We start from the raw sequence: 22,396 nt of genomic DNA on the forward strand, positions 1-22,396 counted from the left end.
GTGGTGGCTCTTGCCGCTGCGCACAACTCCCCCTTACAACTGCCGCTGATCGCGGTCCGGACTTCAAACTGCCGCTGATCGCGGTCCTGACTTTGCAAGTTGCCGCCCAAGTGCGGTTCTGTATCCCCAAGTTTCCGCCCGAGTGCGGTTCTGTATCCCCGAGTTTCCGCCCGAGTGCGGTTCTGTATCCCCGAGTTTCCGCCCGAGCGCGGTTCTGTATCCCCGAGTTTCCGCCCGAGCGCGGTTCTGTATCCCCGAGTTTCCGCCCGAGTGCGGTTCTGTGTCTCCGAGTTTCCGCCCGAGTGCGGTTCTGGTTCCCCAAGTCGCCGCCCGAGTGCGGTGCGATTCGGTTCCCCCAAGTCGCCGCCCGAGTGCGGTGCGATTCGGTTCCCCCAAGTCGCCGCACGAGTGCGGTGCGATTCGGTTCCCCCAAGTCGCCGCCCGAGTGCGGTGCGATTCGGTTCCCCCAAGTCGCCGCCCGAGTGCGGTGCGATTCGGTTCCCCCAAGTCGCCGCCCGAGTGCGGTGCGATTCGGTTCCCCCAAGTCGCCGCCCGAGTGCGGTGCGATTCTGTGCCCCGAGTCGCCGCCCGAGTGCGGTTCAGGCTATTCCGAATGCCATTAGGGTTGTCTGGACTAGTGCGCTGCCCCCCCGCCCCCCCGCGTGCCGCCGTGGGGGGTTGAGTTTTTGGGACGTCGGGAGCCGTCCCTTGTGGGGGGGGTTCTGTCATGTCTCGTCCCCAGTTCTGTGTCTGTGTGCTCACCCCTCCCTTCCGGTGTGCCCTTGATTTGGGTAATCACACGCACCTGCCTTTAGTTACCTGTGTCGTATTTAAGTTCTGTTTGCGTGTCACTCTATGTCGGAGCATTGCACGAGATGTGTGGACAATGCATGTCTCACTGTCATGAGTTTGTTTGGTTCCTGTCTTTTGTTCCACGTTTTGGCGATCAGTCCTTTTGGTTTTGTTGTTTAGCCACGTCAGCTTGCCGAGTCTGTCCTTTTGGTTTTGTTTAGTCACGTCAGTTTGCCGGGTTTGTCCTTTGGTTCCTGAAATAAACCCTGGTCCAAGCTGCACTTGGTCGCCTCGCTCCATTACTCCACCCCGAAGCCTGACAAAAAAAAACAATCCGAAACACCTATTTGATACAGTGGCAAAGCTGACTCTACGCCAGCCGACCCCCGATAGTTCCTTCCACTCAGCTGACGAGTTCATGAAATTTTTTGCTCAAAAGATTGAATCCATTAGGGACGAGATCAAGAATACCATTCCAATCGCTCGGTCGAGCCCGCCGTTTACCAACGCTGATGATCATGCAACAACCCTCTCAACTTTTAATAGCGTGTCCCTTGAAAGGCTTACACAATTGGTTAGTGCGGCTAAACAAACAACATGTTTACTCGACCCTCTTCCAGCCAAACTACTTAAAGAATTATTGCAAATTTTAGGACCGTCTGTCTTAAATATAATCAATCTGTCTGTCTCCTCTGGGATAGTGCCAACAGCCTTTAAAACCGCTATCATTAAACCGTTACTTAAGCGACCAAATTTTGACCCGGACTGTCTCAGTAATTATAGGCCAGTTTCAAACCTCCCATTCATAGCAAAACTTCTTGAAAAAGTAGTAGCACAGCAGCTTATTGATTACATGGTCGCCAATAATCGATATGACTCTTTTCAGTCTGGTTTTAGAGCTAATCATTCCACTGAGACAGCACTTGCTAAAGTGACTAACGATCTCCTCATAGCTATGGATTCAAACACTTCATCTGTACTGTTACTACTCGATCTTAGTGCTGCCTTCGACACTGTAGACTTCGATATTTTATTAGGGCGTCTTAAAAGTTGTGTTGGTATTTCAGGGTCAGCACTAGGCTGGTTCCATTCCTATCTATCAAATAGGACGCACCGAGTGGTCCATGGCAATGCGTCCTCTGAGCTCTATAATGTTACGTGTGGTGTCCCACAGGGATCGGTTCTCGGACCAATTCTATTTAATATTTATATGATTCCGCTTGGGGACATAATACGTAAATATAATATTAGTTTTCAATGCTACGCGGATGACACCCAATTATATATGCCGTTATCGATGACAGATCCGCGAGATTGTTGTAATCTTGCGGCATGCCTTGCGGAGATCAAGCAATGGATGTCTCTCAACTTCCTTCGTCTTAACTCAGATAAAACTGAGATGTTGATAATTGGTCCAACTCGTTTTCAACACTTGTTCAAGGAAACCACTATAACTATAGATAACCGTACTATCACTCAGAGCGATACTGTAACTAATCTCGGGGTAATGTTTGACCAAACTCTCTCCTTTCAAAAGCACATTAAGAATATAACCAGAATTGCGTTTTTTCACCTTCGTAATATTGCAAAGATTCGTCCGATCCTCTCGACCGGTGATGCGGAAACTATTATACATGCGTTCGTCACGTCGCGCCTGGACTACTGTAATGTACTATTCTCTGGTCTTCCTAAGTCCCGCATCAAACGTCTACAGTTAGTACAAAATGCTGCTGCAAGGCTGCTCTCACGGACAAGAAAATTTGATCACATTACCCCAATATTAGCCAACTTACATTGGCTCCCGGTCCATTTAAGATGTGACTTCAAGGTTCTTCTATTAACCTATAAATCACTGCATGGCTTAGCGCCTTCATATCTCGTCGACCTAGTTGTTCCTTATGTTCCGTCTCGTAACCTTCATTCGCAAAACGCTACCCTTTTAGCGACACCGAGGGCCAAGAAAATGTCTGCAGGGTCTAGAGCATTTTCTATCCGGGCTCCAGAGCTTTGGAATGCCCTACCAATGGATATTAGGACTGCTACCTCAGTAGAAACATTTAATACACGTTTAAAGACACATTTCTATGACATGGCCTTTAACTAACCTGTAGTGGCCGATTCGGCCGGAGTTTGTTTTGTTTTCTCTCCCCCCCCCCCCCCCCCCCCACCCCCCCACCCCCCCTTCCACGGCCGGGGGGGTGGTTAGGTGGCACCCAAGCTGACAGCGGCTATCTGGATTCTCGTGGGCCAATTCAGGTTGGGGGAACTGCAGCTCAACCTCCTCGAAGACACTGCCAGGATAGTAGAGGGCTCCTCCGGCAGCCCCTCGCTCTGACTTGGACATCCACTTTTTTTTATTTTCATATTATGTATTATTTATATACATACCGTTGGCGCCGCGGTAGTGGCGACACGTTTGCAGCAGCTCCGTCGACTCGTCTGTATATTGTCTCGTTTTATATGTTCTTTTTTACTCTTTTTTCTTTTTTTTCAGTCCTGTGCTTTTCTTTTTACCGGGCAGAAACATGTTTGCGAAAACAGTGAGGCTGGCCGTCTTATTTTATCTATTTTTCACCTGGTTCATCACCCCAGCAACCGCCGAAGCAGGCAGTAAACGCTCCATTGTTTACACCCGTGGTCAGCTGTTAGCCCTCTGTAGCCAAGGGAAGCTAACAGGCTACAAGCCCAATGTTTCCCCTGAGCTGAAGAGGAGGAAAAGAGGACAACGCTCGGGTGTTATGTGCCGGAAAAAGAAACGCCGCTTCAAGCCCACACTCCCCACCATCATCACCGGGAATGTGAGATCCATTTGCAATAAAATGGATGAGCTAACGGCGCTGGTACGGCACCAACGGGAATACAGGGAATGTAGCATGCTGCTATTCACGGAAACCTGGCTAACGGAGCAAACACCGGACTCTGTCGTCGCTCTGGACGGATTCAACCTGATAAGGGCAGACAGGACACGAGAGAGCGGTAAGAGGAAAGGAGGGGGGCTTGCTGTGTTTGTGAACGATAGATGGTGTAACCCTGGGCACATCACTATCAAGGAGCAACTCTGCAGCGCGGACATTGAGCTGCTAGCCGTTAGCTTGAGGCCACACTACCTGCCGCGGGAACTCTCGCACGTTATCGCGATAACTGCGTATGTCCCCCCAAATGCTAATGCCGACGCAGCCCGCGATGTCCTGCACAGCAGTGTAAGCAGGCTGCAAACACAGCATCCACATGCCCTCCTCCTTATTACCGGGGACTTCAATCATGCCTCTCCTTCATCCACGCTTCCAACTTTCAGCCAATATGTCACCTGCAGTACCAAAGGAAATAAAACACTGGACCTTTTTTATGCCAACCTTAAGGAGGCATATACATCATCCCCCCTCCCCCCCTTGGAAGATCTGATCACGATCTGATCCACCTTCTCCCCCTGTATCAGCCTCTGGTGCACAGGCAACCAGCAGTCACCCACACCAGACAGATCTGGTCTGAAGAATCTCTGGAGACTCTTCAGGACTGTTTTGAGACCACGGTGTGGGACGTGTTCTGTGAGGACTACGGGGACGACATCGACGGTCTCACCAGCTGTGTCACGGACTACATTAACTTTTGTGTAGACTCCACCATACCCACCAAAACAGTCAGAGTTTTTGCAAACAGCAAACCTTGGATCACCCCTGAGATCAAAGACCTGCTCAGGGACAAAAGGAGGGTCTTTAAATCGGGAGACAGGGACCTGCTGAAAACGGTGCAGAGGGACTTGAGGAAGAAGATCAGGGAGGGGAAGAGCAACTACAGGAGGAGGATGGAAGACCAACTGCAGCGGGACGACGTCAGCGGGGTCTGGAGGAGCCTGAACACCATCTCAGGACGTAGCAACTCCAGACCTGCGCTGGACAGGGATCAGGAGTGGGTGAATGACCTGAACCGGTTCTTCAACCGGTTTGAACAAACATCCACTCCTCCCCCCACCCACCCCGCCCTGCTGCAACTTCCCCCGACTGGAGCCTCTTCTGCTCCGAGGACTCTCACCTCAACCCCGCCCCCTGCTACACCCCCTCCAAGACCCCCCAGCCCATTCTCAACTCAACCGAACCCACCAACCATCCCCCCTGCAACCCACCCCACCCCACCCACCACCCCCCCACCCAGCATGGTGCTCTCCACAGCCCAGGTGGAGAGAGGACTGGCCAGGCTCAAGGTGAAGAAGGCGACGGGTCCAGATGGCATCACCTCCAGGCTGCTCAGATCCTGCTCCGGGCAACTGTGCAGGATCGTGGAGCACATATTCAACATGAGCCTGAGGCTGCACAGGGTACCACAGCTGTGGAAGACGTCCTGCGTGGTACCAGTGCCCAAGTCATCTCGCCCCAGTGACTTCAACCACTACCGGCCGGTGGCCCTGACATCCCACCTGGCGAAGACCCTGGAGAGGCTGGTCCTCCACCACCTGCGCCCCCTGGTGAGCTCCTCCGCCGACCCCCTGCAGTTCGCCTACCGGCCGAGCATCGGGGTTGAGGACGCCGTCATCTTCCTCATGCAGAGGTCCCTGGCTCACCTGGAGCGGGCTGGAAGCACTGTGAGGATCATGTTTTATGATTTCTCCAGTGCCTTCAACACCATCCAGCCAGAACTGCTGGGGAACAAACTGCACCATGCTGGAGCCTGCCAGCAGCTGACATCATGGGTCCTGGACTTCCTCACAAACAGACCGCAGTTTGTGAGGACAGGAGGCCGTGTGTCTGACACGGTGGTCTGCAGCACAGGAGCTCCACAGGGGACCGTCCTGGCCTCCCTCCTCTTCACCATCTACACAGCTGACTTCACCCACCACACATCAACCTGCCACCTCCAGAAGTTCTCGGACGACTCCGCCATCGTCGGTCTCATTAACAACGGAGACGAGACGGAGTACCGAGAACTGAATCACAGATTCGTGGACTGGTGCCGGCGGAACCGCCTCCAGATTAACTCTGGGAAAACAAAGGAGCTGGTGGTGGACTTCCGCCGTCGCAAAGTCTCCCCCTCGCCGGTGAACATCCAGGGAACGGACATAGAGATTGTGGACTCTTACAAGTTCCTGGGTGTTCACCTGAACAATAAACTGGACTGGACTGTTAACACTCAGGCCCTATACAAGAAGGGCCAAAGCAGACTCCACCTGCTGCGCAGACTGAGGTCCTTCGGAGTGAGGGACGGCCTCCAGAGGACCTTCTACGACTCTGTGGTGGCGTCCGCCATTTTTTATGGGGTGGTCTGCTGGAGCAGCGGCATCACTGCAGCGGAGAGGAAGAGGCTGGACAAGGTGGTGAAGAAAGCCGGCTCTGTCCTGGGCTGCAGTCTGGACCCGGTGGAGGTGGTGGGGGAGAGGAGGATGGTGGCTAAGCTGTCCTCCATCATGGACAATGTCTCCCACCCCCTTCATGAGACTGTCAGAGCCCTGGAGAGCTCCATCAGTGTCCGGCTTCGTCACCCACGATGCACCACCGAGAGGCATCGCAGGTCCTTCCTCCCTGCTGCCATCAGACTGTACAACCAGGCCGATCACCGTAGCTAACGGACAATAATAACATGCAATAACGTGCAATAACCATATGTGCAATCACACTATGTGCAATATCTGTCTACCTCACACTCTTTTACCTGCTTTCTTTGCACTGTTTTTTATTTATTTTTTTCTTCACTTGCACTATTTTTTTTATCTAATATTTTTTTTATCTCCACTGCATATTGTGTATTGTGTATTTTGTATACACTGTCCATATTTTTTAATTATATATACCTTCTACTTCTTTAAAATCTTTTACCCCCTTCCCCGCATGCGTGTGTGTGTGTATATGTTAAGTGTACTGCTGCTAACATAGGAGTTTCCCCATTGAGGGAATAATAAAGGATTATCTTATCTTATCTTATCTTATCTTATTTGTGCCCTCTCTGCATCCATTTCAACCTGGTGATCCTGAAAGTGGGATCCTTCCATCTGTGGTCCCTTCTCAAGGTTTCTCATTTTCCCCTGGCAGGGGTTTTTGAGTTTTTCCTTGCCCTTTTGGGAGCTTAAGATCAGGGGATGCTTTGAGAATAATTGTCAATTTTTGTCTATGTGAAGCCCTTTGAGACTGCTTGTGATTTAGGGCTATACAAATAAACTTGACTTGACTTGACTTGACTATACAAGGTGATTTTCTGATAAATACATCAATGGCCATTGCAACTAACTAACGCAAAGATCAACTTCCAGCTTATGGTGCAACAGTGAACACTTTGACAATGTATTTTGTGACCTGTGAGTTTTCACCAACAGCTGTGTTCAACTAGGTCTAATACTGTAAGATTTTGTGACCACGACACATTAATGGATTTTAAAGAACAGAGGCTTGCCGACATTTTGCTAACTCCTTGACCTCTTAGCATATAGACAGATAATAAAAGCTGAGATTGTGTTGGGTGGGAGCATAACAGTGTACAAAGGATGGGAGCATGAGTGTACATTTGGTGCAGAATGTAGGTTACGCAGCTGGTGTGTATTTCTGCTTTCCTGCCAAAATGATGTGCTCATACAGGTGTAACTGCAGTTATTGAATCCCTTTTTTTTTTGTCACATACGTAGGCCGACTGAGCACTCCAAATTGTCCCTAGGTGTGAATGCGAGTGCAAATGGTTGTTTGTCCCTGTGTGCCCTGCGATTGGCTGGCAACCGGTTTAGAGTATCCCCCGCCTACTGCCCGATGACGGCTGGGATAGGCTCCAGCACACCCGCGACCCCGTGGGGACTAAGCGGTTCAGGAAATGGATGGATGTATGGATGGATGAATTCACACAAAGAAGAGACAGAACGAGATCAAGATGGACATTACTGAAAGAAAGCTCTCTCTCTCTCTCTCTCTCTCTCTCTCTCTCTCTCTCTCTCTCTCTCTCTCTATATATATATATATGTTCTAATTTGTTTATATAATTTAAATTATGTTTAATTACCTTCAAAATTTCAAGTGTAAATACTAGAATAAACATACCTTTGTTTCACAATTACAGTTGTATGTGTGTGTGTGCATGCGTGCTTGAGCATGGGTGCATGTGTTACATACCCAGTACGTTTAGTGATTGTGCCTAGGGTCATGAGTTGTTTGATCTGAGCCAGAGGTAGGACAACGGTGAGGTTGGGCAAAGAAGACAACCGCGGATTTGCCATGTTGTTATAGGTGAAGTTGTACAATTCTTGGCTGCTTAACTTGGCTGAGGATAAAAAAAAAAATAATCACCATTAATTTATTTGCTGTAGTAGTGGATGCTAGCAGTGTATAAATAGAGAAAGGTTAAATACAATCAAGCAACATAAAACAAACAAGGAGAGAAAAATGAAAACAATATAATGGGTGGTCTCCAACGTATATTTCAGGCGCTAACAAGTTATAAATCTGTATTCAAAATTTGGGAGTTGGCAACGCTCCAAAATCTATCGAGAAAACATAAAAGCCTTCCTGCGTACCGTATTTTCACGTTTATTAGGCCCGGATAAAAGTCTTAGATTTTCTTCAAAATGTGCGGCGCGCCCTATCATGCAGTGGTCCCTATGTGTGTTGTTGTTGTAAGGCGGACGTATTAAAGAGCGCCATTAGAACGTTAAAGGGGGAAGTGTTTGGCGTGGATTGTAAATAAAAGAACATGCGTTATGCAAAACATCGTTGTTATAACAACAGTGAAAATGGCAAAGAGACATGCTTATCAAGCACAGTTCAAACTGAAGGCCATCAGCTACGCGGAGGAGCATGGAAATCGAGCAGCCGCGAGAGAATTTGAAATCAACGAATCGATGGTTCGCAAGTGGAGGAAGCTGGAAACCGAGTTCTGACAGGTCAAGAAGACGCAGCTGAGTTTCCGTGGACGTGGTGGCCCGAGTTGGAGGAAAAACTCGAACAGTAGATCATCGAGCAAAGAATGAGTGGGAGAAGCGTTTCGACGGTCACCATTCGACTAAAAGCAGCAACGCTAGCAGAAGAAATGAAAATTGAACATTTTCAAGGAGGTCCGTCTTTTTGCTTTCGTTTCATGAAACGGTGCCATTTTTCCATCTGGACCAGGACTACGTTGGCGCAGCAACTCCCGGCGAATTATAATGAAAAGCTGGCCATCTTCCGCTCCTACTGCAGCAAACGCATCGCCGTCAAACACATCCAGCCCAGCCACATCACCAACTTGGACGAGGTGCCGCTCACTTTCGACATCCCGGTGAATCACACTGTGGAGAAGAAAAGGACCAAGACGATAGCGATACGCACAACGGGATACGAAAAGTCTTCTTTTACTGTTGTGCTTGGCTGCCATGCTTCTTCTTCTTATCGTGGCTACAAGGCAGTTAGTTACAGGCTTGGCTAGATGTGGTTCAGCCACAGCTGAACACATTTCTGTAGGACCGTCAATGCTGGTCGTGAGGAGGTTCCTCGTTTCCAAGGTCGACCTTTGTGTCTATCTCCAGGCATGATGTTGTTTTCTGTTCTGTAGCTTTGTGGCTTGTAGCTTGCAGTTTTCGGCGTAGCTTGTAGCTGCGTTGTAGCTTGTAACTTTTGCTTGTAGTGGCTGCCATGCTAATGGACAGAAACTGCCGCCTATGGTGATTTTTGAGAGAAAGACTTTGCCTAAAGAGAAGTTTCCAGCAGGAGTCATCATTAAGGCAAATGAAAAGGGCTGGATGGATGAGGAAATGATGACTGAGTGGCTGAGGGAGGTGTATGTAAGGAGACCAGGTGTTTTTTTCCACGCATCGCCATCGCTGTTGATCTGTGACTATGTGTGCCCATCTCACAGCCAAAGTGAAAAAACAAGTGAAGCAAATGAACGCCGAGCTTGCTGTCATTCTGGGAGGCACGACAAAGGAACTCCAACCGCTGGACATCGGTGTGAACTGGCCGTTCAAAGTAAAGCTGCGAGCAACGTGGGAGCGATGGATGACCGATGGAGAGCCTAGTTTCACTAAGAGTGGAAGGCAGCGAGTTACGCCACAATTTGCGAATGGATTGTCGATGCTGCTGGCACTGTTTTTCAAGCTTTCGTAAAAGCCGGGATAATATCCGAGGAGCCACGCGGCACGGAAAGTGACTCTGACAGTGAAGAAAGTGAACTTGGCATGTCTGTTGGAGATTTAGCGCTGGTGTTCAATTAGGAAACAGAGGATGAGGACTTCGATGGGTTAAATTGATGACCATTACTGGTAATAAAAATGTGAATACCAAACTCAGTTTTGCTCCCGCTTCATTTTTAAATACGCACACTTGTATGCTTGTGTGTGTGTTGTTGTTGCCATGAGAAGGTTAAAGGGGGACACGTGGGCGTGGATTTGCATTGCGCTCCGTCTGTGTATGTGTGTGTGTGCGTGTGTGTGTTGCTGTAAGGCAGACGTAGTTGAGAGCGCCATGAGAACGTTAAAGGGGTAAGTGTGGGCGTGGATTGTGTATATAAAACCCGCGGCGTATGAGCCGTTGCACCCTATGTGCGTGTTAAACACAGTCATGGCACACAACTGAGACTGCGCCTTTTATTACGGTGCGCCTTTTGAATGTGAAAATACGATAATTATGAATAAGAAAGATGCTCTGCTTTCCAATGTTTAGCCATGTGTTAATCAAGGAAAATCTGAATGACTTATCACTTGTTGCTGTATACACATATACTATGTGCACAATTATTAGGCAAGTTGTAATGTTGAGGATTAATTTTACTTTGAAAAATTACACAGTGCACAGATATTTTACGTAACAAAATTAAAAATGGGGATTTTCTCATCTCTGTTGTTGTCTCTAATGGTAACACCCATCCTCGTTTGAGATTCAATTGATGGACGGATGGCCTCAAGTTCTTCGTCAAAGTTTCTTAAAATTTATTAACCAATTTTTTCAATTGATAAGTTGTCCAGGCCCTAAGAAGCAAAGCACACCCGTACCATTTGAATTTGTTAAAGTGACAGTAATAAGCAAACAACTCAAAATTTAAGAATGAACATTTAAAATCAATTTTTAGTGCAGCAAAAACCACAGCTTCCCAGACACTTCAGAGAGTTTACCTTCATGGTAAATATCTTTGTTTAAGAAGGGGCCACAAATTCTCAATAGGATTTTTCCCCCTACACTTAAAAAAGTGGTAGATTAAGAACCAAACCAAAAATGTCCATAAAAAGAAAATTGGAAAAGAAGTTGGAAAACTCAGACATGCAGGATGACTTCTGTGACAAAGCCTTGATGATGACACAATTATATACTATTTGTTCACTGTTCGGCAGACTTAAAAAAGTGTACAGTAAATGCAAATTTCCCCTTGAAGAATTGTGCTGGGTTCTTTAGGCAAACACTTCATTTTTCCAAACACAAAGAGGTTCACACCAACACTACTCTCCTGTGCAAGATATGCCCCCAGAGGCTAAATTGTTGACGGCTCTGAAGCGCTCCCCTGAAATAAAAGTATGATTTATGATCAATATCCCTTCAACCCCTCCTCTCACCTCAGCACTGCTAAAAGAAATGTATCCTTCTTTATATACATATATCTTTCTGATCGATGTCTACTTAGGAATTGATTTGAATGTCTTCACAGCCAGGCACGCACACACACACGCACGCGCGCACGCACACACATGTATCATATTTATATTATTTATACATTATTTTCTGTATGTCATTTATACTACATATTAAAGTCAGTCAAAAAGTCAAAGTCTGCTTTATTGTCAATTTCTTCACATGCCAAGACACACAAAGAAATTGAAATTACGTTCCCACTATCCCACGGTGACAAGACATAGTACACAATATACATATAAGTAAACAACACAAAAAATATATAAACAAGAAGGCACAAACAATGAATAAATAAGAGTGATGAATAAATAATAAATAAACAAATAACATAATAAATAAGAGGAGCAAAAATGGAGCAAGTGTGCATACAGCAGACAGAATATAGTGCAAAAGTACAGGACGCTACGCAGAAGGGGGGAGAGAGTGCAGGATCCTAACAGCCTGGAGTATGAAGCTGTTGGTGAGTCTGGTGGTGCGGGAGCGCAGGCTCCTGTACCTCTTCCCAGAGGGCAGAAGATGAAACAAAGAGTGAGCGGCGTGACTCACATCACCCACAATCGCGGTCGCCTTGCGGGTGAGACGGGAGGTGTAAATGACCTTCAGGGAGGGGAGTGAAGCACCAATAATCTTACCAGCCGTGTTCACTATGCGCTGCAGGGCCTTCATGTTGTATTCAGTGCAGCTACCACCCCAAACAGCGATACAACCAGAGAGGACGCTCTCAATGGTGCCACGGTAGAATGTAGTCATGACGGCCGGAGGAGCACTTGCTCGCCTGAGTTTCCGCAGGAAGTACAGGCGGCGCTGAGCTTTCTTCGCCAGTGATGCGGTGTTGGTGGACCAGGAGAGATCCTCACTGATGTGCACCCCCAGGAATCTGGTGCTGCTCACTCTCTCCACCACAGCACCGTCGATGGTCAGCGGCAGGTGTTGGGTGTGACCCTTCCGGAAGTCAACAACAATCTCCTTGGTCTTGTTGACGTTCAGCAGGAGGTTGTTGTCCCTGCACCACGTGGTCAGAAGGTCAACCTCCAACCTGTATTGAGTCTCGTCGCCCTTGGCGATGAGACCCACCAGAGTCGTGTCGTCAGCAAATTTCACTATGCGGTTGTTGCTGTAGGTTGCAGTGCAGTCATGCGTCAGCAGGGTGAAGAGCAGCGGACTGAGCACTCAGCCTTGGGGCCCCGTGCTCAGCGTGATGCTGGCGGAGATTTTGTCGCCAACACGTACCACCTGAGGCCTCTGACAGAGGAAGTCCAGTAGCCAGTTGCAGAGGTAGGTACTGAGGCCCAGCTTGTCGAGTTTGCAGATGAGACGTTGTGGCACAATGGTGTTGAAGGCAGAACTGAAGTCCACAAACAGCAATCTCACATACGAGTCCCTTCTCTCCAGGTGGGTGAGGGCCGAGTGGAGGGCAGAGCAGATGGCATCCTCAGAGGACCGTTTGGCTCGGTACGCAAACTGGAAGGGGTCTATGGTGGGGAGGAGAATGGATCTGATGTGCTCCATGACAAGCCGCTCAAAGCACTTCATGATGATGGGCGTCAGTGCCACGGGGCGGTAGTCATTGAAGCAGGACGGAGCAGGTTTCTTCGGCACAGGTACGATGGTGGCAGCCTTGAAACACGAAGGTACGATGGCCTACTGCAGGGAAATGTTAAAGATGTCCGTGAAGACACCAGTCAGCTCCCCAGCACAGTCCTTCAGCGCTCGACCTGGGATGTTGTCCGGGCCCGCCGCCTTACGGGTGTTAATAGCGGCAAGCGCCCTCCTCACGCTATCGGCAGAGAGGCACAGGGGCTGCGCGTGTGGAGGGGGAGGGGTCTTCAGCGGGCAAGTGCTGTTCTGAGCGTCGAAGCAAGCAAAGAAGCGGTTAAGATCGTTGAGCAGACGGATGTCGCCCTCACAGCTCTGCGGCGCGGGCTTGTAGTCCGTGATGGTCTGAATGCCCTGCCAAAGGCTCCGTGCGTCCCCGCTGTCCTTGAAGTGGGCGGTAATCTTGCAAGAGAACGCCCTTTTCGCTTCCTTGATGCCCCGGGACAGGTCGGCCCTCGCTGTCCTCAAGCCATCCTCATCCCCCGCTCTGAAGGCTTTGTCCCTGGCCCTCAGCAGCCTGGGGACAGCCCTGTCAGCCATGGCTTCCAGTTAGCCCGAGTGACGATGAATTTCGAGTGGGTCACATCATCAATGCACTTCGTGATGTAAGAGGAAACAGAGTCAGTATAGTCCTCTATGTCCGTCCGATCGTTGCAAGTGGCCGCCTGCTTAAACATTTCCCAGTCAGTAGTGCCAAAGCAGTCTCGAAGCGCATCAGAGGCACCCTCAGGTCACACTCTTACCCGCTTGCGAACCGGCCTGTATTAATATAGTATATACATGTTTGAAACTATTATTTAATGTTCTAATGATAACATATGCCCTTATATGGTTTAATATACATTTATTAATCAATTTTTTTTAATGTATGTTAAAAATAAGAGGGTGACACTACTTCACGGATTTTCACATGTCGTGGGTAGTCTTGGAACCAATTATCCTTAAAGTTAAAAGTTAAAGTCCCAATGATCGTCACACACACACATGGGTGTGGTGAAATTTATCCTCTGCATTTAACCCATCCCCGTGTGATTTTAATCCATCCCCTGGGGGAGAGGGGAGCAGTGAGCAGCAGCGGTGCCGCGCTCGGGAATCAGTTGGTGATCTAACCCCCCCAATTCCAACCCTTAATGCTGAGTGCCAAGCAGGGAGGCAATGGGTCCCATTTTTATAGTCTTTGGTATGACCCGGCCGGGGTTTGAACCCACAACCTTCCAGTCTCAGGGCGGACACTCTACCACTAGGCCACTGAGCTGGATAAACGAGGGATTACTGTATTTCTATTTATACATTATTATTTTTCCAGAGAAATACTGTATGACCTATGAATGTTCTCATGACATAATGCATGATTTAAAAAACAAATGTTAAATAAGGACATAGGAAGTGCCTAACTCAGAAATTAGAAAAGAAAACCTTTCAAAGAAACCTTAGAATGTATTTAAGTTACAAGCTATGGCAGAAAAGTGGTGACCTGCTAATTGAGGGCTTGTAGTTGATCTGCACAACAGATGAAACTGTGGATTTAAAACAGTGGTTCCCAAACTTTTGCATGGCTGGCGCCCCCTTTGGCTCCCCAGTGAATTCCTAGAGACCGCCCCCCCAAGGCACATATGGAAACAAACACCTCTTTCTTGATATTTGGTTTGCTGCAATTTGAAAAGAGAAAGGTTAAACACAAATGTGTATTTCACAAATAAAACCCAATTTAGTATTTAGTAAACCAATTTATTTTTTAGCAGTTTTAACTGTTTCAGCAACATAGAATCGTAAATAAACATTCCATCAGTAACCTTCATTGTCTCACACGTAATATTAATGGGATGGATGGGCTTGGTGCAGGGACATAAGCTGCTCAACATCAGGCTGGAACTCACTAAGAAGAAGTCGTAGATACCCGCGGTCAGTAATTTTCAGTCGGTTTCTTTGCTTGGAAAGAAGCAAGGTGACTGCACTGAAGCCCCGTTCTACTAAATATGATGTTGGGAAGGCAATGAAGTACATCTTGACCTTGTTCCACAGCACTTGATAGCAGTCAGAGATTTTTTTTTGTAACCAAAAATCTTCACTGCCTGGTTAGTTAGCCTGTCGCCACATATTAGCTTTGCGGGCTCGACTGGGGAAACATGTCACGTGACCGGGACGAGTGTCTTGACCTGAATTAATTGATCGTCGATAAAAAAAAAAATTCTGTGCGGCTTGGCGGCCCGGTACCAAGTGACCCACGGACCGGTACCGGTCCGCGGCCCGGTGGTTGGGGACCACTGCCCTAACCAGCTCAACACAACACAACACGGCGCGTTCTGGCGAGTCCCCAATTTCATGTTGACTTGAACTCAAGATGATGTTGACCGCCAGAATGCGGTTTTTATTATAAGATAAAATTCTGAACATTACAAGCTTGAAATTACAAACCTGAGCTTTTGCTTTTGTAGTCTATGCTGTCGGATCTGACTGGGCCAGAGCAGCGTGTTGTGTACAAATCGACTGCCGCCCCCCTACCGCCCCTTTCCTCCTCACCGCCCCCCCAGATCTTTCCACCGCCCCCAGGGGGGCGGTACCGTCCACTTTGGGAACCACTGATTTAAAAGAATGGGCACATCGCAAAGCAGAATATCTCCAACAAAACAACTATAACAGCAGCCAACAGCACGCGCAGGCACATGTAGCACATACACACACGCACGCACACAAGCCCCACTGCCCCCCATCCGAGCTTCTCACCATGAAGTGGAGACCCTGATGGGCTACTGGAAAGACCAAGTATGGGGCTACAGCGACCCCCAATGGCTCCTCCTCCACCTAGGACAGGGACAACACCTCCAATGCTCCCTCCGCCTAAATTTCCACATGTTGTCAGTCTGTTCAGCTCCTGTTCAATTTCCTCCAGGCCAGCACTCTTCTGGAAGCGTGACATCCGGTTGACAACCCGTGGAGACATATGGGTGCGGGAACAGGGTACACCACCGTAGGGGTTAATGGGAAATACATGGGTAGTACCGCGAAGGGTGCTGATAGCCACCCAACGACTATCCTGGCTGAAACACATGTCCTGGACCTACATGAAGACAAGAAACAGCTGTCACTAATATATAAAGCTCTCTGCCAAAACTGCTATTGCACCATCAAGTGTTCCCTCTTCTAATTAATTAAGAGTTAAGGTCAGTACAGTACATTGACAGATTTGGGGGAATTTTGCTGCACAATCGATTTTAAATTGAAGATGTCAGTCGAGACTGACTAGATCTAGTTGTAAAGACTGCTTTGCAGAAGAAGAGCCTGATACAAATTATGAAAGATGGTGGTAGAAATGTTGTGGTTTCTGTTTGTGGTGCTACTTTAGGAACCGCAAACATGGCATATATTTATTTGTTCGTTATCTACAGGCCTTGTGAATTATTCATGTCGTTTGATGACTCATTGAAGGGGTGGATTACAAACCCTAATAAAAATAATGGGGGAAAAAACAATTACTACCATGGTTTTTGAAACGCTATCAAAGTGTGCATTAGTTTACAGTATAATATTTCATTTTATAAATTAACTGCCTTACCAAGTCAATTAGAGATGCTGTTAGGACGGCAATATCTGTCTTGACGAATCAGAAGCAACATAGCAATCATTTTGACAGACAAAATGTTATTGACCGACAAAGGATCTTGACTCGGTTTGTAGAAATGTAGCAACATTTCAAGCAAGATTCTTTGTGTCATTTGTTTTTCCCCAAAAAACCCAATATGGCAACATAAAATATTAAGACATTGGCTTGTTTCACAAAATGTAAAAATGTATTGCCAAGAGCATAGAAGTACCTTTTTTTCCGCACTATTAGATGCACTTAAAAACTTAAAATTTACTCAAAAAACCACAGTGCGCCTTATAATGCAGAGCGCCTTATATATGGATCAATTGATGAATTTGTTGATCCATACTGGTTGTACACTGCCAAAATGTTTCAGTACATTTTAGTACGACTAGTAAATTACAAGGTCGCATCGCTTCCCAGCATTACAGCAACCGTGGTCAGGGGGCGCCACTGAATAGCTGTTGTACCCGCGAGGCTATTTCATTTCAAAATAGGCTGTTCCGTTAATGTTTTCGAGTACGTTTACGGATCAATATCCAACGGAATCATAAATAAGCAGCACCAATGTGTTAAATCAGTCTTTAGTCAGTTCCGATCACTTTTATGGGAGGGTGTTTGAGAAATGTGATTGTTTAAGGGGGCTACCATGACACTTTGCTGAGGCTCATGGGAGTTTGCGGGTGGCTAATGCTATAATGATAGCTGCTATACGCACGAGGCTATTTCATCTCAAAATAGGCTGCTCCGTTAATGTTTCGAGTAAATTTAAGGATCAATATACTGCAGAAGGGAAACATAAGTAAGCAGTACCAATGTATTAGATCGAACTTTAGTCAGTTCCGATCATTTTATAGGAGATAGTTTGAGAAACGCAATTGTTTACAGGGGGCTACCACGACACTTTGCTGAGGCTCATGGGAGTCTGCGAGCTGAGGCTCATGGGAGTTTGCGGGTGGCTAATGCTATAATAATAGCTGCTATATGCACGAGGCTATTTCATCTCAAAATAAGCTGCTCCGTTAATGTTTCGAGTAAATTTACGGATCGATATGGAAGGGAAACATAAGTAAGCAGTACCAATGTGTTAGATCGAACTTTATTCAGTTCCAATCATTTTATAGGAGACAGTTTGAGAAACGCGATTGTTTACAGGGGGCTGCCACGACACTTTGCTGAGGCTCATGGGAGTCATTTTATAGGAGATAGTTTGAGAAATGCAATTGTTTACAGAGGGCTCATTGGTTATTGGCTAGTGGATGCATACCGCAACCCGAGTCAACCTCAGTTTGTTGCAGTATAGCTTCTATTTTATGCGCCTTTTAATCCGGTCCGCCCTATATATGAAATAATTTCTAAAATAAACAATTCAATGTGGGTGCGCCTTATAATCCAGTGCGCCTTTTGGTGCGAAAAATACAATACTACTTGCAATGACTAAGAAAATTCCAACCTCTCAACCCGGACATATTTGTATTACTGCAAAGTGTTATATAAATCCTTAACAATATAGTACTTGGTTTCTATAATGCATTATGTATCCCTTATTCTATGACACATACATACACACGCACACACACACACGCACACACACACACATACACATACACACACACACGCACACACATTCGGGGTCTAGACATTATTCCCATTCACAACGCAAGATGGCCCCAGATATCTTTAAAGCGAATGCTGAACTTAACTCCCCAGGCCAAAGTGAACCCCTGTCACAAAGAAGAAAAATAAAAATACCGTTTTTTTCCATGTATAATACGCAAAATTTAACTAATTTATTGTCCTAAAATCTGGGGTGCACATTATGCATGGGTACAACAATTTTTGAAGAAAATCTCCCTCGAAATAAAACTTGAAATCACCTTTCTTCTTGTTTGTTGTCAATCGCGCATCGCATTCAGCCATCCTGCCCAACACAGTCAGTAAAATTAATAATTGACGACACATCGTTTGATGCGATGGTGCAATCCTTGATGGTGTGTTATTGTCAAATATTGTTTGTTTTTTAATCTCCATCGCAGACCGGATATCATACGGAGGCCGCCATGACAGTATGCGCAGAACGGATGCGCATGACACGTCAGCTATATAAAGAGCGAGAGTTCAGTTCTCTACCTATTAGTTCCAATTCACAGTTTAATTAGCAGTTTCAATCAGCAAATAACAAAATGCTTATTACAGGTAATATTTTATTTCACAACACTTTGCCTTGTTCGTTTCCTCTCTGCTGTTCACTTCAAACACGCTCCATACGAACACAATGCTCTCGTATCAGACGCTTGCTCGATCACCTGCTCGTTTGCTGTCACAATGTACCCTACACAAATCCGAAACATTTGTTGCGGCTCCGAGTCACGACGAGGGGCAAGTTTTGGTTTCCAAGGGTGTTTTTATTCCTCTTCAACTTCTCTCCCATACAGAGCCGCCTTTTTCACATGTCCGCACGTCACTTTCCTCTCTTTTCATTTTAACCTAACTGATCGCGGTGGTCCCCTCCGTGAGTCGTCACCTTATCGTGGTGGAGGGGTTTGCGTGCCCCTATGATCCTAGGAGCCATGTTGTCTGGGGCTTCATGCCCCTGGTAGGGTCACCCATGGCAAACGGGTCCTAGGTGAGGGGCCAGACAAAGCACGGCTCATCAGCCCCTTATGATGAAAAAAATTAATGGATCACGTTTTCCCTCGCCCGGACGCGGGTCACCGGGGCCCCCCTCTGGAGCCAGGCCTGGAGGCGGGGCTCGAAGGCGAGCGTCTGGTGGCCGGGCCTTCACCCATGGGGCCCGGCCGGGCTCAGCCCGAAAAGGAAACGTGGGTCCCCCTTCCCATGGGCTCACCACCTGTGGGAGGGGCCAAAGGGGTCGGGTGCATTGCAAGCTGGGCGGCGGCCAAAGGCAGGGACCTTGGCGGTCTGATCCCCGGCTGCAGAAGCTGGCTCTTGGGACATGGAATGTCACCTCTCTGGCTGGAAAGGAGCCCGAGCTGGTGTGCGAGGCAGAAAAGTTCCGACTAGATATAGTCGGACTTGCCTCCACGCACAGTTTGGGTTCCGGTACAAGCCCTCTCGAGAGGGGCTGGACTCTCTTCCACTCTGGAGTTGCCCACGGTGAGAGGCGTCGAGCAGGTGTGGGTATACTTATTGCCCCCCGGCTGGGCGCCTGCACATTGGGGTTCACCCCGGTGAACGAGAGGGTAGCCTCCCTCCGCCTTCGGGTGGGGGGACGGGTCCTGACTGTTGTTTGTGTCTATGCACCAAACGGCAGCTCAGAGTACCCACCCTTCTTGGAGTCCCTGGAGGAAGTGCTGGAGAGCGCTCCTTCTGGGGACTCCGTCGTTCTACTGGGTGACTTCAATGCTCACGTGGGCAATGACAGTGAGACCTGGAAGGGCGTGATTGGGAGGAACGGCCCCCCCGATCTGAACCCGAGCGGTGTTCTATTGTTGGACTTCTGTGCTCGACACGGATTTTCAATAATGAACACCATGTTCAAACATAAGGGTGTCCATGTGTGCACTTGGCACCAGGACACCCTAGGCCGCAGTTCGATGATCGACTTTGTAGTCGTGTCATCGGATTTGCGGCCGCATGTTTTGGACACTCGGGCGAAGAGAGGGGCGGAGCTGTCAACTGATCACCACCTGGTGGTGGGTTGGCTCCGATGGTGGGGGAAGATGCCGGTCCGACCTGGCAGACCCAAACGTTCTGTGAGGGTCTGCTGGGAACGTCTGGCGGAATCCCCTGTCAGGAAGAGCTTCAACTCCCACCTCCGGCAGAGCTTTTCCCACGTCCCGGGGGAGGCGGGGGACATTGAGTCCGAGTGGACCTTGTTCCGCGCCTCCATTGTTGAGGCGGCCGACCGGAGCTGTGGCCGTAAGGTCATTGGTGCCTGTCGTGGCGGCAATCCCCGAACCCGCTGGTGGACACCGGCGGTAAGGGATGCCGTCAAGCTGAAGAAGGAGTCCTATCGGCCCGTTTTGGCCTGCGGGACTCCGGAGGCAGCTGACAGGTACCGGGTGGCCAAGCGGAACGCGGCTTCGGCGGTTGCTGAGGCAAAAACCCGGGCGTGGGAGGAGTTCGGCGAGGCCATGGAGAATGACTTCCGGACGGCTTCGAGGGAATTCTGGTCCACCATCCGGCGTCTCAGGAGGGGGAAGCAGTGCAACGTCAACACTGTTTACAGTGGAGGTGGCGTGCTGCTGACCTCGACTCGGGACGTCGTGTGTCGGTGGGGAGAATACTTCGAAGACCTCCTCAATTCCACCGACACGCCTTCCATTGTGGAAGCAGGGCCTGGGGACTCTGAGGCGGACTCTCCAATCTCTGGGGTTGAAGTCACTGAGGTAGTTAAAAAACTCCTCGGTGGCAAGGCCCCGGGGGTGGATGAGATCCGCCCGGATTTCTTAAGGGCTCTGGATGTTGTGGGGCTGTCATGGCTGACACGTCTCTACAGCATCGCGTGGACATCGGGGACAGTGCCTCTGGATTGGCAGACTGGGGTGGTGGTTCCCCTCTTTAAGAAGGGGGACCGGAGGGTGTGTTCCAATTACAGGGGAATTACACTCCTCAGCCTCCCTGGTAAGGTCTATTCAGGGGTGCTGGAGAGGAGGGTCCGTCGGGAGGTCGAACCTCGGATTCAGGAGGAACAGTGTGGCTTTCGTCCTGGCCGTGGAACAGTGGACCAGCTCTTCACCCTCAACAGGATCCTCGAGGGTGCATGGGAGTTCGCCCAACCAGTCCACATGTGTTTTGTGGACTTGGAGAAGGCGTTCGACCGTGTCCCTCGGGAGGTTCTGTGGGGGGTGCTTCGGGAGTACGGGGTACCGAGCCAACTGATAAGGGCGGTTCGGTCCCTGTATCACCGATGCCAGAGTGTGGTCCGCATTTCCGGCAGTAAGTCGGATTCGTTCCCAGTGAGGGTTGGACTCCGCCAAGGCTGCCCTTTGTCACCGATTCTGTTCATAATTTTTATGGACAGAATTTCTAGGTGCAGCCGAGGCGTTGAGGGTGTCCGGTTTGGGGACCTCAGCATCGCGTCTCTGCTTTTTGCAGACGACGTTGTGCTGTTGGCTTCTTCAGGCCGTGATCTCCAGCTCTCACTGGAGCGGTTCGCAGCCGAGTGTGAAGCGGTCGGGATGAGGGTCAGCACCTCCAAATCCGAGTCCATGGTCCTCGATCGGAAAAGGGTGGAATGCCCTCTCCGGATCGGGGATGAGATCCTGCCCCAAGTGGAGGAGTTTAAGTATCTTGGGGTCTTGTTCACGAGTGAGGGGAGGATGGAGCGTGAGATCGACAGGCGGATCGGTGCAGCGTCGGCAGTAATGCGGACTCTGTACCGGTCCGTCGTGGTAAAGAGAGAGCTGAGCCAAAAGGCAAAGCTCTCAATTTACCGGTCGATTTACGCTCCTACCCTCACCTATGGTCACGAGCTATGGGTCGTGACCGAAAGAACGAGATCCCGGATACAAGCGGCCGAAATGAGTTTTCTCCGCAGGATGTCCGGGCTCTCCCTTAGAGATAGGGTGAGAAGTTCGGTCATCCGGGAGAGACTCGGAGTAGAGTCGCTACTCCTCCACGTTGAGAGGAGCCTGATGAGGTGGCTCGGGCATCTCATCAGGATGCCTCCTGGACGCCTCCCTGGGGAGGTGTTCCGGGCATGTCCCACCGGTAGGAGACCCCGGGGACGACCCAGGACGCGCTGGAGAGACTATGTCTCTCGGCTGGCCTGGGAACGCCTTGGGATCCCCCGGGATGAGCTAGATGAAGTAGCTGGGGAGAGGGAAGTCTGGGAGTCCCTCCTGAAGCTGCTGCCCCCGCGACCCGACCCCGGATAAGCGGAAGAAGATGGATGGATGGA

General features: G+C 49.0%; 1 protein-coding gene across 12 annotated transcripts in view; it reads right to left on the reverse strand.

The window, feature by feature from the left end:
• The window catches only part of bcas3 (BCAS3 microtubule associated cell migration factor), a 329,552-nt gene that overhangs the window by 79,592 nt on the left and 227,564 nt on the right, over window positions 1-22,396 (reverse strand). For 11 of the 12 annotated variants that reach the window (XM_037268397.1, XM_037268399.1, XM_037268403.1 and 8 more), the window contains 2 exons: window positions 15,672-16,005; window positions 7,872-8,019 (listed from right to left, as the gene is read on the reverse strand). In XM_037268397.1, coding sequence (XP_037124292.1) covers window positions 7,872-8,019; window positions 15,672-16,005 — 482 coding nt within the window. The remainder of the gene's footprint in view (window positions 1-7,871; window positions 8,020-15,671; window positions 16,006-22,396) is intronic. The other variant, XM_037268405.1, reaches the window with a different exon arrangement.

This window comes from Syngnathus acus, chromosome 13 (assembly GCF_901709675.1).
Source record: "Syngnathus acus chromosome 13, fSynAcu1.2, whole genome shotgun sequence".
Classification (NCBI taxonomy): Eukaryota; Metazoa; Chordata; class Actinopteri; order Syngnathiformes; family Syngnathidae; genus Syngnathus; species Syngnathus acus.